We start from the raw sequence: 18,714 nt of genomic DNA, 5'->3' as shown, positions 1-18,714 counted from the left end.
TTACCAAAAATAGTGTTTCCATCCATAATCCAGTGGTTGAAAGTAATCTTCTGTTCTCCCACATACATGCACTTTGATTTTATACATTTGTCTCCACTAATTGTATAATCACAGCCCCATACTTTGGAAAAAGGCAGATATCAGTATGAATTGTAGGATAATTCTCATGCAGTTCATCAGTACTCAAGCTGCCTGTATTTCACCCAGGGCTTATAAGACCTCTGTGCCACTCTACTTTCTCTCTCCCCTATTTTGTAGAACCTGCCAATTTCCCTACAGTTGCATAACATGTATTAGAGCCCCAGAATAATCTAGGTTGGAAGGGACCTCTGGAGATCTCTGGTCTAAACTCCTGCTCAAAGCAGGGTCAGCTTTGAAGTTAGATCCAACATCAGAGTTAAAGCATGCTGCTCAAGGCCCTGCACAGTCACATTTTGAGCATCTGCAAGGATGGATATTCCACAGCTTCACTTAGCCCTTGTTCCAATATTTGATCACCCTCACCCTGATTTTTGAGGGGCAGGAAGGGGGCTAATAATGAATTCGAACTTCTTTCGTTGCAATTTGCGCCCACTGCTACTTGTCCTTTCACTGTATATTTCCAGGAGGAGGCCTGGAAAGTATTAATATCTAACAGGACAGAAGAGAAAAAAATAGATCACTGCAGTCATGAGAAAAGTCTGGACATCCAAAACTTAATTTTAATAGGTAATGAGCACTCAGGTTTTTGATGCCTAAAAAGTCCATCTCATTCAGGTACAGTAGACATCTAAATTAGGCCATCAAATGAGCAATGCTAGGGATTTATTTACAGATGAAAGATGATTGTTTTGGACTTGAGAGAAGCACAAGGAAAAGACGGTATTCAGTGTTACACTCATTGCAAATCATTTCATATAAGTTTATGTACTCACCATTTCTCTTGCAATTTCCACAGCTTCCTGCAGCCCATAGAGCCTGCCACAGACCAGGTAGATCCCATTGGCCCAGAGAATACAACCCTCATGGACCCAAAATTCATTGCTGTCAAGAGGTAGTTCAGGAATTTGTAACTCCAGCTCAGCGCCACCTTCTGAAGTGGGCATAGAGGGTTTTGAGTCCAAAGGAGTCTTTTCACCACCACTGCCACCTTCAGTGGTTGCTTTTTTACAAGAAGCTCCCCTTGAAAGTGACCGAGAGGCTCCACTACAGTCCTCAGAGCGGTGCCGCCTCTTAAAGCGAGGATGAGCAGCAAGGCTTCTTTGTTCCTTTTGTTGTTGCTGTTCCTCCTCCTCTTCTGTATCTGTCTTGGAACCATTAGAAGCACTTTTGTGCCGTACCTTGACCTTGCTCTGCATTTCTGTGGCCCTCTTTGGAGGTGGGTTCTTGGGCAAGGTGGCTGCATAATCCTGGGGGTAGAAAGGACCAAAGAGGTCACCCATATTACGATAGCTGGCCCATTTGCCACACAGGCAGCAAACCAGGTGCCCCAAAACAGAAGACTCTGTTACTACAGGGCCCTGCAGCATGAAAGTTGAGGTGGGCAGCACTTTGCTCTCCGCAGTGCTAGGAGGGGGTGTTGAAGATCGCTGTCCTTTCCGACCCCTCACCAATTTGTTCTGCTCCTCTTCCTCCGCATTAATGATTGTGCACACAGCGCCTAATTCACACTTGTTTACCACATGAATGTAAGGGAAAAAGGACTTATTCTTGCTGTCAGTTTTATCTACAGACTGGGTAGCATATTTCAGTTTAATCTCCGGCTCTTGAGGCTCCACAATCGGAGCAGCCCGTCTAGTCTTCCGTTTCCGTGGCTGTGCTGCAGGTTTTCGCCTCTCCCTCCTTTGCCGTTTAGGTTTCGGCTCTCCACCAGGTGCCCCTTCTGAAGATTGTGGTGGTACTGGTGGTGGTGGCGGTGGAGGTGGCAGCTGCTGCTGCTGCTGCTGCTGCTGTTGTTGCTGCTGCTGCTGCTTCTTCTGCTTGTTCACACTCCCAATTGGTCTCCCCTTTTTCTTTCCAGAGGGAAAATATCCCTTTGGAGGGAAGCCATCTGGCTTGGGTGAAATGTTTGTCACATCTCCGTCTTTTTCCTCAGACTTTGGGTTTGGTTCAGAAGTAAATACACCAGAAGGGGAGACTGTTTTTGAGTCAGGAAAGGTTAGAGTTCCAGCTCCACTTACAGATCCATCGGACCTTCCCTGACCACCTGACTTCTGAGAAGATGGTAGTGCTCCACTGGATCCTATTCCTTCTTTACTAATACTGGCAGTTTCAGGGGGTTCTTTCTTGGTTTTATCATCCTCGTTGCTTTGCCACTCTTCTGAAGGTCTTGGAAGAGTTACTTCACTGGATGCATCCTGGCTCCCTGGCCCTACTTGATCTGACAATATCTCTCCTTTTCTTTTCTCAGCCTCTAGTCCATGCCCAGCCACACTTCCTCCTTCAGGTCCACTCTTAAGGGACAGAATGTCATCGAGAGTGACAGTATCTGCACCAGCTTCAGCACTGTTGGTGGAAACACTTCTCCGAATATTGGGAGATGTAATTTTTTGAACAATAGCTTCCAGTTTTAATCCTCGCCCCTTTCTCGGGGGCAATATTTTGGTCTTAGCCGGGCTTGTAAGGGAAACAGCAGGGCAATTCCTATTATCAGGACTTGGCAGGTCCTTGAAGGAATCTCCCTTTGTAACTGGCTTGCCAACATCTTGGCTTTGAGATGAATGGGCATAGGAGTTGTATTTATCAGTTCCTTCTTTCACTGAAGTCATCAGTCGCCCTTTATCTTCAGTGCCACTGTTTTTCATATCCTGTGGCTGTCTTTTGGTAGGGATAGGCGAGATGAAAGAACGGACTCGCCTCCTCATAATTAACGGATTCTGAGGAGACTGGTCTTCCTGGCCAGGAAGCCTGAGCATAGCATTACTAGGTTTGGGCAAATCTGCAGATTCTTCTCGTCTATGTCCATCGCTTTCTTGAGGGCAAAACCTTTTTTGGTTGCCTACTCCAAGAGGGCCACTGCTTTTGGCAGGAGAAGTTTGCCGGGAGAGGTCCCAACCAGATTCAAGTTGTTGCATCTTCTGGTTACCGTGTTTCAGCTCAGTGCATTTGCTCTGAGTACTATCACTTCCCATAACACAGCGCCCAGCTTCTTGAATTCCAGTATCATGATAAGAGCTACCTTGAATGTACATCATCCCATCTTTGTCATTTTTCAAGGGACTCCTTACTCTTTCTAGAAACTGCTGTTGTCTTGGGCTCTTCCTTGACCCTTCCTGTCTGTGCTGAGCTGCAGCAATCACACCCTGAGCAGTGCTGCTTGCCCAATCTTTGTATTCTTCCTGCTGTTGCTGGTATATCTGCCTCTTGTAATGATACTGGGAATTTAAACTCTGGTTAGGGTCACCAAAAGCATGAGGCCTAGCATTTGTGTGATATGCTGAAGCCAAAGATGAGCCTTCTGAATTCTGAGAGTATGCAGAATGCAAGGAACCCCTGTTAACTCTTTCAGATAGTGTCATGTGTGGGTTCATGTGATGCAGATCTGTTCCTGGGCCTCTGCTTCTGCCTGGTGACATTTTCAGCTTATCTGCAAGATCCTGAAATTGAGAAGGTGATTTACCCCTACTGCTTCCAGTTCTGCCAGGAGCTCGTCTCATCTGTGTCGATCTGCTGTCCTGCTGGGGAATGTAGTCTGAAGCAGAATCAGAGACTGCAGCTCCAGGGCTAGCATTGCCTCGGAAGGACTCATGCTTGATACCAGCAGGATGACAATGGTCTCCTGTTTTTTTATTATTGAGACTAGCTGAGGTCTTTGACTGTTCAAAATCTTCTTCTTTGATTTGCCCACTGTGAGCCTTCATCTTTGTTTCCATGGATACTAAACCACCAGGAAGTATTACTGACTGGCTTAAGCCAGGAGCAAGACGTTCACTCCGTCCACTTCTGGCCTCAGGACCTATGTGCCCCATTGGGTGAGGACCAGGATCTCTGACAAGTTGCCTTAATGGAGATATGTCGCAGATCACCGATCTCCTCTCTGAGAGTGTTCCCCCTTCATGGGCGGAAGACTGAGACTCTAACTCAAACTTTCTAGCAATAGGGTAATCAGCTAGATTGATCTGCTTCATGTCAGGAGCTGAGCTGCTTGATTTCCTATCCCAGGGACCCCAGTGAGGCCCTTCTAGGAGAGATCCCATGCTTTTGTTTAGGAGGCCTCTATTGGTCAATTCATTGGCTTGACTAATTAAAATGTTGGGCCTCATGGCTCCCTCCAAACTCCCAGCCATCCCAGAATGTTCCTGTGCATTCCTAGAATAACGTCTGTCTGGATGATGGTGGTAACCCTGTAAGACCTCCTGCAGGAGGCTGGGACACTTCTCATTCCGGCCTTTGCGCTCACTGTGTCCTGGAAAGTCTCCTTTTTCTTGACCAGAAGGATACTGTGGAAAGCTACCAATGTTTCTCTGTATACCAGCTGTTACATTATCCTTGTAACTATATCTTAAACTGCCAGGGGATTTGGAGGGTTCTGTTCTCACAGGAAAATTTGACCCAACAACTGCATGACCAGGCTGGCTGTTACCCTCTCCATTATGGTTAGTGTTATCTCCACTTTTGCTCCCTTTACTCCCTCCTTGAGCTTCTGGCTGTGGCCCTGCATGACCAGCTTCTTTTGCTGCACTAGCACTAGCCGGTGCCTGGGTGGCTGTGGAAACATCATCTTGTGCAGGTTTATCTTGACTGCCTGATTTTTCTACTCTTCCTGTCATAGCTTCCCGAGAGACAATCACCCCAACTGCCTTTTCATTCACTTTTGGAGTACTTTCCACTGCTACTACGGCTTCCTTCCCATCAGGGGAGGCCACATCTTCCCTAGCTGCAGGACTGGTGCTGATTTTTGATGGCTCATTCTGAGAGCCTTGTGCTGGTGAGGAGTTTGATCTCTCTAAGTTACCCCCTTTGTAGGTGGTGTCTGAGCTGGTGCTCTGGCCACTCAGCTGTCTCACCCTCTCCCCATGATCCTCTGAACTGCTGGAACAGCCACCGTCAAGAGACTCTGCCAGGGGAGACTTAAGCTGCTCCTCTGCCTGGGAAGAGCCTTCTGAGTTTGTGCAGCTGTCAGCCTTCTTTGAAGAGGATGATCTTTTGGAACTTTTTTTCTGAGGTGCCAAGGCATCTGAGAGCAACATGTGCTGGACAGTGTTAGGCAGATTGGCCACTTGAGAACTTAGAGCACTTAAGCTGCTCAGCCCAGGATCTGTGAGCCTTTTCTCCTGCAGTCCTTCCAGCCCAAACCCCTTGAATCCCCCTGCATGAGCATTAGGGCTTGGCATCATAGATGGTGTGGGGCTAAGCTGGGGCATCATCTGCAAGATTCGGTTTCTAGAACCCATGGACATGTTGCCTTGCCCACACTGGAGATTTTCTCCACCTGGCATGAGAGGAGAAGGGGTAGAGCTGCAGCTTGGAGACTGAACCACAGATGCGGCAGGAGATGGATTAGAAATTGGACTAAAGTTCTGGTGGAACTGCATTGGTGATCTTACAGGAACTTCAGCTTGGCTGTACTGTCCCACTTGACTTTGAAGAGAGAGTTTGGTGGCAGCATTTGAGTACTGCATTACATGCTGAGGTGGATGCTGCTGCTGCTGCCCCTGCTGCCCACTCTGGGGTAGCTTAGACTGCTCAAAGCTTTTCATTGGTTGAGCCTGAAAGCTGTAGTTGGACTGGGTCCCATATGCCTGTGCATTGGAACCCACCGCATGGCCTTCATACTGCGATCCAGAATTCACACTGTAACTTCCATCATAGTTCTGTCCTGACTGGCCAAAACGCTGTGGGGAAGGGAAAGAGGAGGAGGAAGAGGACGAAGGTGGCTGATAGTGTTGGCTGAACTGACCCACTCGTAACTGGTACCCAGAAGCAGAGGAAGGCAGAGTGGATGGACGCTGCATTGGCTGCAAGTGTGAGGTGCTGGAAGCAGACTGGCTGGAAGCCTGGGGTAAAGGTTGATGAGACTGATAGATCTGCTGTCTCAGCTGCTGCACCTGCTGCTGCTGGCTAGAAGCCTGCTGCTGATACTGGGCACTCCCTGGAGAGAAAGGACCAGTATAATCCTGTTGGTAGTGGGATACACCCCCAAGGTTTGAGTGTTGTGTTTGAAACTGGCCCACGTGTCCCTCACTCCCATACTGACTCCCAAAGCTACTCCCTTGAGGGGGCCCATAGCTCTGTACAGGTCCAGAAGGCCTGCGCTGAGGTGGCTGCTGCCCTCCTGATGCCACTGGATCTTTGTTGGCCGCCATATAGTAAAATTCTCCTGCTTCTTTTCTGAAACCTTGGTAGCTCTGATGGCCAGAGCTCTCACCAGGCATTGCTGTAGAGGCTCCTGCTGCTCCACGACGTCCACTACCAGTACCTCCTCCAAAGCTCTGGAACATCTGGGCCTGCTGGCGGGGGCTGAATTCTTCCAGTCGGGATGAACTGTGCACTTCCTGTGGGTAGCTCTGCTGGTTTCCGTGGTAACTACTTTGCTCCCGAAAGGACTGCATGCTGTTCAGCAGCAGAGCGACAGCTCGAAAGTCCTCCTAAATGGGTGGAAGAAAAAAAAAAAAAAAAAAAGAAAAGAAAGTATAGCAGTCACATCTCCCAGTCACATGAATACCACTGTTCAATTTTCAAGTTTCAACAGCAATTGACATTTAATATTTGTCTCCCAACTTCTAGTACAGTATCAAAGCCTAGCCCCATTGCTTGTGTTTTTTTGGATCTTCTAGGTAGTGTAAGAGGAATCATTAATTTCCTAGAACAACTAAATTTGTAACCTACCACCAGCTGGAACACTTTTTTTTAATTTATTTTTTTTTTTTAGTATTAATACTTCCCTGCAGTCACCTAACAGGGTCAGTTTATGTGCCTGAGGGGAAACAAACTTTCAGCAGTATTTTGCTAAGCAAAGGAGAGCCACCATCATCCTTGAACTATTCTATTTGGTTAATACTGGGAATAATTTGCTACAATGTTGAAAGACGTAATCATTCTCAAAACATTCTTGCATCTACAATAAGAACGACATTGATGGGTCCACGTTTTGCTCAAAAAGATCTCTATTAGAAAACACTCTAGACAGAGTTGACCAAAGTTCAAACCAAGATACTCTAATCAAAAGGCTCTGTGGTAAATTGAAAGAATCGACACCAGCATGCTCAAATGTATCTGTTCCATGCTCTGTTCCAAACCATTCCAGTGACGTTTTTAGATGAAAACCAACACAGTAAGACAACAAGTGATATTTTTCCCCACTTATGCTTTGTTCTAAAAGACAGAAAAATCTAGATGAAACCACTCTACTTGTGCAAGGGATCTACAGCTTCACCCCTTAGGACTTTGATATTACCTTGAATGAAATTTAACTGAAAACATTTGTCAAAAAAGCCAGACCATATGTTTTGGAATACCATGTATGATTACCTATATTTACACAATGAACTCCTAAATAAATGCACTTCAGGAAGGCTCTCCTATATACCTCAATTTACTATTCAGGATGTGGAACTCGTGACTCATCCTCAAGGACCGGACTACAGCTGCAAAACTGTTTGCAGACCCTGGCTAGTCCTTCACTAAGAGCCTGACATATCACTAGAGACAATAAGTAAGGTAATGAATAAGTGTATGTATATACAGTCTTTTTTGGTATTTCCAAAAGACAGACACGAACCCACATTTGGTATTGGTACCCACATTTTGGTATTTCCCGAAAATTCACAAAACACAGCAGATGACAAAGACTGACTGGTTTTGATAGCTGTTACTGCTCTCCAGTGCTGTGACTGCACAGTATGTCCTTAAAATGAAATGCTGCTTTGCAGCTTTCCCCTTCTGAAAACAAACTAGATAAAGCCCACCTGGAGAGACTTCTCTTTCTTTAGATAAGTGTTAATACAATGCTCACACTTTCCTGGGAAACAAAACCCTAACTCCTCAGATTAGAGGCTTCCTAGAAGGCTTGTCTACACCATGTTTTCTCATTTAGTCATCCTTTGTGCTTGTCACATTCAACTGAACCCACTTAAAATTCAAGTCTGTTTTTGCACTTAGAATTTTTTTCAAGTAGATCACCACCAAGGAGTACCAAGGAAACAGACATGCAAATAATAAGATGCAGACTATACACTGCATTATACTCTTTCTTTCCAGCTGCCTCTCAGGATTTTATTAAGGAGCATCTCATCTACAGAAGACTCTTGCTCAACAGAGCTTCATCGTTAGGGTCTTTTTCAGAAGAGAATACTATTTATTATTTGGGTTTCTACTACTTTGTGTACGCATGCTATGAAGATGTGCACTGGAATGTCTTGTGTTCCATAACCCCTTTCTATCTCAGAAAGGCATAAACTTTGTGTTGCGGTCTTCATTCATGCAGCTTAATGTCCAAAAAAAAAAAAAGGTTATCAAAATAGTCACTAGAATCAGACAGGAATTTTCAATAGCTGAGTCTTCTGCTTCTGACTATCTCCTTCCAGGAAGTCAACTTCACTGCAGCTTCAATCTTACAGTATGGCACTTCAGAAATATTAAGAGTGTAAGAAAGTTTTGGCACCATGTTGAACTTTCATCTTTTAACATTTAACTACACACATGAGGAACACTGTTACACATCCAGTTCGTGTTTCTTATGGAATAAGAACAGGCTTTTCTGAATTATTTCATTCTATCTTTTGTCAGTTGGTAGCTGTTGTCCCCAAAATTGGGGCAGCTCATGAAAACTTTCTTGTCGTTTTCAGTCTTCAGACCAAGGTATACAAAAAGAGAGGAAAAAAATAAAAGCAAGGAGAAAAAAGTACACAGAAATGGAATTAAGTTATCAAACTAAAGGTAGAGAAACATCTACTGCAATCATCAGTAGATAGAAAGCAGCTTCTCTGGATGAAAGCAGCTTTGGGCTCTGCAATCAGCAGTGTTCACATACTACAAAGGCTGAATTCGCTCCCTAGCAGTAACGTACTTTGCATCTCTTTTCACAAAGGCATCATTTCCATCCTCATCACAGGCTAAGTCTCTCAGATGCATTTTTAAATACATTTTTAATAAAACTTAATTTGCACAGCCCAAACAAGGCTTCAGGAAGCCTGTTTTACACTACATCATGCAAAACCTTTCTGATCAATGATTATATTCATTCTTCTATACTACTGCTAATAGAGGCTTGAATATTACTAACATAGCGTTAGTAACGGCAGGAAACCTTCCAGATTCCCTCACCATTCAAGTAGTATAATTTAATTACATTATGGAACAGGAACAAGATGTTGCGAAATACCTCTAAGAACAGAAGTTCATCAAGAATCAACCTGAGTCACAAATTCGTATCTCTCCATAACCTCACACAACTGAATATTTATTTTGTCCAGAAGATATATATGCCAGATGTAAACACTGAAAAACGTTTTTCTCCTTCAATTTTTGATCTTGGATCAGAAAAGTAAATAAAAATTTTCAGTGACGATAACTTAAAGGCTGATGCCTTAAGCAAATTCGTTATTCTTCAGCAGAATATCTCATGAAGGGCTTGACTTGAGTAACAAGAATGGCAGGTTTAAAAAAAGGTTTAAAAAAGTGGCATTTCATTAGCAATGGGAATTAAAGACAGAAAAACAGGTGCTTCAGTCCATTACATTATTGATAACCTAAGACCTATAACATACTTCCTGTCATTAATGTACTACAAATACAAGATCACAATTGCTATAATAATAATTTTTCATAATAATAATGGCACTGTAGAGCACCTAGATTTAAATGCTATACTCTCAGCAAAACCACCAAGGATAGTAACATAGGCAAGTCTTATCAATAAAATACATCCAGACAGATGACAAAGTCTTCAAAGCCTATCCTGGATTTGCAGGACAAAAAAAGATACCATGTTTATTCGAATAAAATTTTACCGGAAGCATTTAAAAGTACACGTTCACATACTCCTCCACATGCAGGAACTCAAAAGAATGGCATACGAGCTAGCGACCAGAGACCACACCACAGTCATATGAGCTCCCAGACTGGCAGGACACACCTACAGTCCTGTCCCCAGCAAAGGGGAGCAAAGTCTCATCCTCCCCACCAAAAGAGCTTCACTAACAACCACACTATACACATCTACAGCATTTTCCAGCAAAAACATACAAAGCTGTCTTCATTTATTTAAATGAAAGACCAGATTCTGGCACAAACTTTCACTACTCCCGTGTCACACCTACACTCTCACTACAGGTACATCCCGCTCTATCAACAAAGCTTTGTCATTCTCCCCAAGTATTTACAGCCCGTAGCTTTACGGCCACCTAAGCATATCTATCTAGATTACAGAATACATTCACTAGGCTAAGCTGTTTCATTCTGCTCCAACATTCTTGTTTCTTCCCCAATATTCTAGCAATCAAAGTTTGTCTTCAACCTGGCAGGAACAAAGAAAGCATACTGCAAGCTCTTGCAGCTGACGGAAATAGCCTCATTTATGAGATCAGTGCAAAAGTCATGAATATAGAGACACAGTAGGTCCTCCTATCTGTATCTCAGAACTATTTGTGCAACATCTGAAGTTATTTCAGAGTCTTTCAACCTACATTCTCCACGTGAACTTATTTTTAAGCACATTTACAATGCAGATTTTGTTTCTGGTTTAATCATCTGAAACACCCTTACAGAACAACTTTGTTAACATGGGAGTTCCTCAAAATATGAAGCTATCACATTCTGATCCTACTGTGAGCAAGATTATCAAATGGAGTCAACAGCATGCAAGCATCTTCCAACAGTTCCTGCATGTATATGAGACTGCCCAACCATTGCTGATTAACAGGGTTCATCAATCCTCCCACACTAAGATTACTGCGTGAAACGATTTTCTGCAACATGCTGTGCTGAGTTTAAGCCTGTATAAATCTTTAAACCTTTTTGTCCTAATTATCAAAGACTGGATAAATACAGGACAGCTGCCCAGATTTCCCCAGGTAACACTGACGCTAACATAGCCATGCAGCACTACAGACAGGCAGCTCAGAACAAGGCAGCTAAACAGCAAAATACTGTACAGATATGCTTAATTCTTAATGACGAGCTTGTGAAAGGGCAAACCAAACCAGCATCACTTAATACTGTAGGAGGTAAGTGAGGTCTTTTTGCTTCGTTAAATTTTCTTTAGATTTGGGCTGACTACTGTGACCCATCTGTGCACAGAAGGCTCAGGCAGCAATCAAATGCAACATATTTTCGTTGATCTGTCAAAGACTTCTCACTTCCTAGTGTGCTTATCAGAAAGGAAAATGTAGTTACACACAGGTGACAAACATTAAAATAGCACTTTCCATAGTTCAAAAATGTACATGAACCAGTGTTTTTTTAGATCGTCCAGCCTTCAGATTAAAATAGACTTACTAATGCTGTGCAAACAGAAGACATGCATACATCTCACTGGCCATTTCCAGCCACAGTCTGTACAAAATACAAGCATTACCATTTTTACTCCCTGGATCATCTTAAAGTCGGACTGCCGTAAGCAACAGCTGCTCTACTCAAATGCTAAGCAAAACACAAAAATCCAAGTCAGAACTGGAGCACAAGCAACTCATTGGCATAATTCGTAAGTAAATAATCCTCAGAATCTGAATAAAGCCTGACGTCAAGGCAAGAAATTTTCCATGTAGAGAGTATCATTTCCATTGTCAAGGCCAAGTTACTAACCCTCAGTTCTGCAAGTACATCTATTACTTGCGCGCCTGGGCAATGGCTAAGAATAGACTGACTTGTTTCAGGTTTGTTTGTGCATATTACCCTGTCTACTGCTTTGCAGTAGACAAACTGTACAATCAAACAGAAAACTATGTTCAGCAAAGTAACAGAGGTAGCTTATTTCATTTGATGCCTTTTTTTAAAAAAAGGTAAAACCATTTTTAGTTTTCTGTCTTAGATATGACACACAAGTCAACCAAGATAGCCAACACTTGTCATCAGTTTGTCCAAGCAATAATATCCACAGCTCACTTCTTTCAAACACTGCAGCCAGTGTGGACTGCAAGAAAGACTTTTTCATACCTTTCTATTAAGCTGTTTCAGACCTGCTCCGTTACAAAAAAATGTTATTTCTGCATATTAAAAATAAACAAAAGAAACTCAGATACAGTCTCATTCACCATTGTAGTTCTAGAGAAATTTCTACTCAGATCTGGCTCTCACCAAGACATCATATTTTATGCAAGTATTTTTAGCAATTTTCAGCAATGCATATCTTGGAAATGAGTGGTAATACTGGCTTTGAAACAAAAACTGCGTTTTTGTCCTGCCCAAAGAAAATTCTGTCAGAAGATTGCTCAAAAGAGTGAAAGTCTGAACAAGTGGCTTTAGCTAGTTTCCATCATCTCACATGGATGCCTTATCTTCTTTACAAAGATGTCTGTACAGCTTTTTGGAGAGTTAGTACATATAAGTTTAAATCCAAACAATTAAGGAAGCATTTCTCACAGAACGGGTGAAGAACAGCTGAGCGAGGCAGAAGGAGCACAGTGAGTTCTGTTAGTCGAGAGCGGGGAGGGCTCTGGGGATTATTGCACTAGATGAGATCTAGATTCTCTTCTCATTTCATGTATTTCCCTATGTGTCCCTCCAAAATCTTCTAGGCTTCAGCCGTTGCCTCTTCCCATCCCACAGGGGAGCCATATGAACATACACACAAAAGCCAAAATATTCAACTACTATAACCAAAAGTACCACATAAACAAAGAACAAGATTTTGCATGTTGCTATCATTTGACATCTTATTTCATTTTTTCCCCAAAATACTTTTTAAAAAATATTTGGGTAGCACCAAATTACCAAACTAGGTTTTTTTTGTGCCTGCAAGCCTTCACCACTCACTCATCAAGTCACTAGAAGTAAAATACCACATCCAGTTTAGCTCTGCCCTCTACAGGAAGTGTAATGTTAAAATTTATATTCTTAAACATGATGAAAGAAAAAGTTTGACAAGTAAAATGTTGTTGTAAGCTGATACTTAAGTTGTTAGGGCTATGAAAACTGTATTTCTAGGAATATAACTAACCACCAAGTATTTTAGCAGAATTGTATCTGATTTTGTATCATTTCATAAATATAAATTACATCATTTGTTCTCAGTTTCAACCAACGGCACAGCTGCACTTAAGAAAGCACTTGTAATAATTCACCAGCTGATTGCTGAAAGTTATCCTTACAAATTTAAGGTGAACACTTACAACTGCTTTAATAGGAGAACCTGTGTAAACCAGTCAGATTTCACTTTATGTTAAAGATTAAAACAACAGATGGTGGTTTCACATATAGAGGCTGTCCTCTGTATACTAGCTTAAGAGGTCCAGCCTCTGGCTTGCTGCATGAACAGCTGTAGAGGACCAGGAAACTGATACGTCCCCACCCCACCCCAAGCCCTATGAGGGAAAAAAGCCATTTTTGAGTTGTTTGACAGATTCATTCACTGTATCGTCACACAAACAGCTGTACCAGCAAAAGGGACACAGCAGGAACTACTTGAGTGGCATGGCTACTAAAGCGCACTTGAAATCAGAAGTTCATGTTTAAAAGGCTCGTCATCTTCTCGCTACAGTAACAACCTTTTCCACCACCAAAATGAAAACAATACTGATCCCTCAGTTCCTCATTTCTTTTTTCCAAGCTTCACATCAGCACATTCTACCCAATCACTTATTCTTCCCCAAAGTTTTGGCAAGTCATTCGGTGCCTCTTGTTGCAAATGTTCCTGTATTTGTTATCTTTAACATCTCCATCACACCTGCTTCTTCAATACAACAAAATCACTCAGCAACCATTTCAGAGAACAGCTCTTGACTTGCTCTTCTTCTCCTCAGACCCGAGACATGAGGTTCAGCAATGGTCTCTCAACTCACCACCACCCTCAGCTTTCAGTTATAAAAGCAGAGAAAGAGAAAAGAAGTCAATCATCAATCGCAAGAGGGAAGAAAACAGGGCTGCCACGTCCTCTCTGTTCCCAACTCCCACTTTCATTGCAGAAATGAACCCAGCACCTCAAGCACTACATAACAGTAAAAGAAAAATGATACTAATACATTACTTCCAATTAACTTAAGTAGTAAAAACTGCCTTTAAAGTCTTAAATGCATGATCTCTTCAAATTATGACAAGTTAAGAGGAATACTAAGGTCATATATTAAATATTACCAGTAATCTATGTCTGTCTTATCCATTTAAAGTAGTCTGTAGAATCAAATCTTTTTATTCTGTTTTATAATGCCTAATGCAATGAATCTGTAAGACAGACTTCTGGAAACTTCAAGACAAATTAAGTAAATTAATACAAAATATCTGTTATATACAAGTATTACTATACAGGTTACGCACAGTATGTAAGATTTAAATCCATCAATTAGGATAATATAACCTAGTTACATTACACGCAAAATTATTAAAATCAGGTAGCGATATAATCCCAATCTATTTAAACCAACAAAGAACTACCCCCAACTGTAGAAATGTGGCACTCAGATTTATCTACTCTAAACTTAATTTTTATTCTTTTAGGATACCACAAGAAACCCATACCACTGTACTGTATGCATTGTACCACTTTCAAGTTTCATGAGCCAAAGTTATCGTTCTTCTCAATTTAGCACTACTTTCCCCCACAGTGACAAAAATTTAGAAGTAGTTTGGGTGTGGAAGGTCTGTAAGTACTCCTGCTATGGAGGACTCGAGACAAAATAATGTAGTCAGGTCCATATAATGCTTACTGGTAGGACATTAGAGGAAATAAGATTTTTATCTAGCACAGGAAAAAAAAAGTGAAGTTCCTTCCAAAAAAAAAAAAAAAAAAGGACTTTCAGTTTTTTTTTTAATGTCTCCACTTTCCCTGATATCTCTCCCGAACTCCTACAACCTGTATCCATTTACCTAGCTTTTTCCTATACCCTCCAAACATCACTTTGCTGTTTCCTTCATCCTCCTATTCCACAGTATTTGCCTTATGCTGAAGCAGATTCATTCACACATTTTTAAGAGTTGTATTACACAAATCTGAGAGAAAACAACAGCGTTGCTGAGACTACAGCCACTTTTAACACAAAGAAAGGAGAAAGCTCAGATAAATAAAAAAATAACTGCAGTTAAGTGATTCAACAAAGAGTGATCTAATTTCAGTGGCAGCGCTATTTTAAGGAGTTCCTTTTGGTCCTCTCTTCCTCCATCTCCAAGATTCTCATTCCCACCCCTGCACTGCAGGTTTTCTCTAGGGTTTTCAAATTGGATCAATCTCTTCAACCATCTCACCATGCAACCCCATAGTAGTTATACTGGCATAACTGACACAGACAGATGAGAGAGAGAGAGAGCAGCATACTGCAGTGTTGGCACAAACAGTTAAAGAGTTCCTTAACTTCATATTGCTGAAATTCCTGTATCACTAATCCTTAGCCTGAAGCACTTAAATTGGTTCACTCTCACTAGCTTTCCCACGAAGTTAATGACAGTCTTCCAAAAGATCTTTTTCCATATCTACTTCAAGAGGCTAATCACCTTACATTTCAATGCTTCAGTTAAGTGTCTGAAGTTGCATGGTATAAATTCAGGCCACGGTAACCAAGGAACAAGATCCTGCACCCTGCTACTTCCAGCTGTAGACACTTAACTCCCTGCTTGTAAGTTCTAATGCCCCAGCCGAGGCAAAACGAATGGCAACAGCAGTCAGATCACATCGCAAACTACATGAACTCTGATGAATACAAGCAGTTTACAAAGTGATGAGCTACAATATCAGATCTTTTCTCAACTAGGCTCTAAAGCCTTCTCCTCCCCCAAGAGATTTAAGTATCACCCCACAGAGTGTTGAGCAGCATTTCAACTTGTTGATGGACAAACTCTTGGAAAGATGATGGGCTAAGTTTCCACTGCAGCTACTTCATCTCTTATCACACAGTACATACCCTAAATAAAGGGAAAGAATGGTAAAGCAGCTAACAGTCCAAAGCAAAGTATGAGATGAATTCAGCACTAGAGAAGACAAACACTTCTTCAGACCTGAATCAGTGGGGGATAAAAATGCTGCACTCCAAGCATGATTTTTGGAAATGCTAGAATTAAGATTTCAAATTAAGACAGAGTAAGTTTTAGATGGTTCACTACTCTGAAAATCAGCCCCATCATTCTTCTAAACTTGAGTTCCTGCAGTCATTCCCTCTGTACACTAGGGAGAATGGAAAAAACAAAAATAGAAAATTACAGTTTCTTTCTCCATCCTACCTATCCCCTAGAGAAGGCTAAGCACAGAGGGAAAATACACATGATGACCAAAACATAACCATCCCATAATGCTACTGTATTCCTAGAAGTTGGTTACAAGAGCATATAGATGAGATACCATTTCCTCCCTTGCTCTAGAACACCCAAACATTCAATGAAGAACAGAAAAGTTCACCATCTTGTTTAAACTGGGAAGATGACAACAAAAACAAATCATCAGCTTTTAACTTGACAGTTGTACCTGATTTAATTCTATGCATTGGATATTTATGGCTTGTTAACAAACTGGGTAGAAGGTTCTTGCTCCTCCTTAGTTTATTTCTGAGTGGGAGCGCACATACAGAGCTAATCAGGAAAAAATTCTTGAGTAAATATACCCTAACAGAGTCTTTATAAACACTACAGTTCTGTGAGTAAGCAAGAAAGTTTATTTTCTAATTCTTCCTCCTTTCTGCATTTAGGAGCTTCTTGACCCTGTTTCTCATTGAGCCAAGAGATGTTCTTGCCCCGTAAGCTTGATCCAGACTCACTTAAGTCAATACATCTTATCCCACCGATTTCAATAGACTTTTGATTATGCTGTAGAGCATGTATATAGTTAACCTCTTCCCCTCCCCCTGCCTCTTTCAGCAGTGGGCACAAATAACTCTTCACAATCTCTATTACATATACACCTTTGTTTTTCCATTAAATTCACCTCTCAGATACATAGAAAGTTTTATTTCTGCAACTTAAAAACAAGACAGCAAACAAAATGAACACAAGATAAGCAAAATTTGTGTAGCCTAATTGTGCGATACTACCATCATTCAGAAACCCATACTCAATTGAGGAATTCTCAAGGAAGTTCACATTAACTCTGCTGACTGAAATATAAGGAGCAGTGGTAGGCATAAGGCACCAAATGTAGAAGAGTACCGCAGAGTAACAGAAGGAAGGGGGGAGAGGGAAGAGCAGGGGGGGAGGGAACCACACAGAAAGCAAGAGTCACCATCCCATTCCCAAAATGCAGTCAAGACGACACTGTGTTTCTTTAGTAGAGACTTTAAACTTCAGAGACACAGAACACCACGCGGCAACGGACCTGCCTGGGTCACCACGAAAGCCAATCCTACCACAGCAGGCAACCAAGCAACCCGTAAGTCCACCTAAGTTGCCTTTACACGCTGTCACAGTAAACAGGAGACTGAGAAAGGCAAAGAAAGAATGTTTCTGTGTTACAGTGCAATGACTTTGAGGGAAGGCGAGAAGGGTGGCACAGTGCACTTTTTTTTTTATAAATAACAAATAACACCACTTCAGAGTGATTCTTAACCATACTCCCAATACTGCTGCCTTCCAGCAGCACAGAAGAGAATCTGCCACTCACTCAGTGATGCCAAGAGATAAAAGAAAAAATCTGCTCCCACCTTCTGTAACAGTTTTGCCCCACCTATTTCACCACCTATTAAGTGCCAATCACATTTTTCAATAACTATCTAAAAGACCATTTTTACACATCATTATGCACCATATATGGGACAGAATCAAGAACATCAGGAAGTGTAATAAGTGTGACATTTCATGGGAATATGTTGAAAAATGAGGACAAGAGAAACCTTCCCACATACCAAAATTTATTCTTCACACTGATTAGTGATGTTGTATATGGTCACAAGCCATCTGTAGATCCAGCTCTGTCTCAAGTTCAGTTAAAAGCTATAACCAAGGTAAAGTTAACAGCATAGTTTTGATATGAAGTGATATGAACAATACTCCCAATAAAGTGTATTAAAGCTCTAGCAAAGTAGTTCCCCGCAAAATTCCTAGCAAACTACTTTATTTTTTATTTTATTTTTTTTTTAATCAGAACTCATTAGGGGGTTCTGTTTAGGACTGGAAATTTACTAGTAATTAGATGGTTCCAAGTTTGTACCAGTAAAATTCTTGAAAATAAATCTTCATATTCTAGTGTGGAATAGTGATCCCATATGCAGTTATTAGGATGAATGTTGACATGCTATGCACTTACAAAAAAAGAGGGAAAAAAGTCATTTTCCTAACTTCTTTGTGCTTGTTGTATTACAACACAGGCAAGAAACGCTGATCATATCTCGAAAGGATTTCAAAGTAGGGCCTTCAGAGAAAAAGGAACCTTGTAACACTTTTTCCAGTCTTCCCATGTTATCATTGGTCACAAACACAGTGGGAGAGAGGAGAAACAAAAAGAGCACTTGGAAAAGCATATGAATATTCACTGTCACCAGGTCTATCAGACAAAAGGATATTTGTGAGTTCTACTGTTTCTTAATACTGTTCTTGAGGAATTACTGAGTAAGAGGAGGAAAAAAAATAAAATTTACTAATTTTACTCCAATATGAATGCTTTGCTGTATCCAGTTCAAAACATTAAGTTGAACTGCTTGTGCTGTTCAGAAATGCAGAAACAAGTTA

The 18,714-nt window shown here is 41.6% G+C and overlaps 1 protein-coding gene across 6 annotated transcripts in view; it reads right to left on the bottom strand.

The window, feature by feature from the left end:
• The window catches only part of TCF20 (transcription factor 20), a 134,539-nt gene that overhangs the window by 38,407 nt on the left and 77,418 nt on the right, over window positions 1-18,714 (bottom strand). For all 6 annotated transcript variants that reach the window (XM_062587022.1, XM_062587013.1, XM_062587060.1 and 3 more), the window contains one exon: window positions 915-6,566. In XM_062587022.1, coding sequence (XP_062443006.1) covers window positions 915-6,530 — 5,616 coding nt within the window. In that variant the 5' untranslated portion in view covers window positions 6,531-6,566. The remainder of the gene's footprint in view (window positions 1-914; window positions 6,567-18,714) is intronic.

This window comes from Rhea pennata, chromosome 1 (assembly GCF_028389875.1).
Source record: "Rhea pennata isolate bPtePen1 chromosome 1, bPtePen1.pri, whole genome shotgun sequence".
NCBI lineage: Eukaryota > Metazoa > Chordata > Aves > Rheiformes > Rheidae > Rhea > Rhea pennata.
Note: the sequence above shows the minus strand (reverse complement) of the source record. Positions and strands in the feature narration are given on the sequence as shown.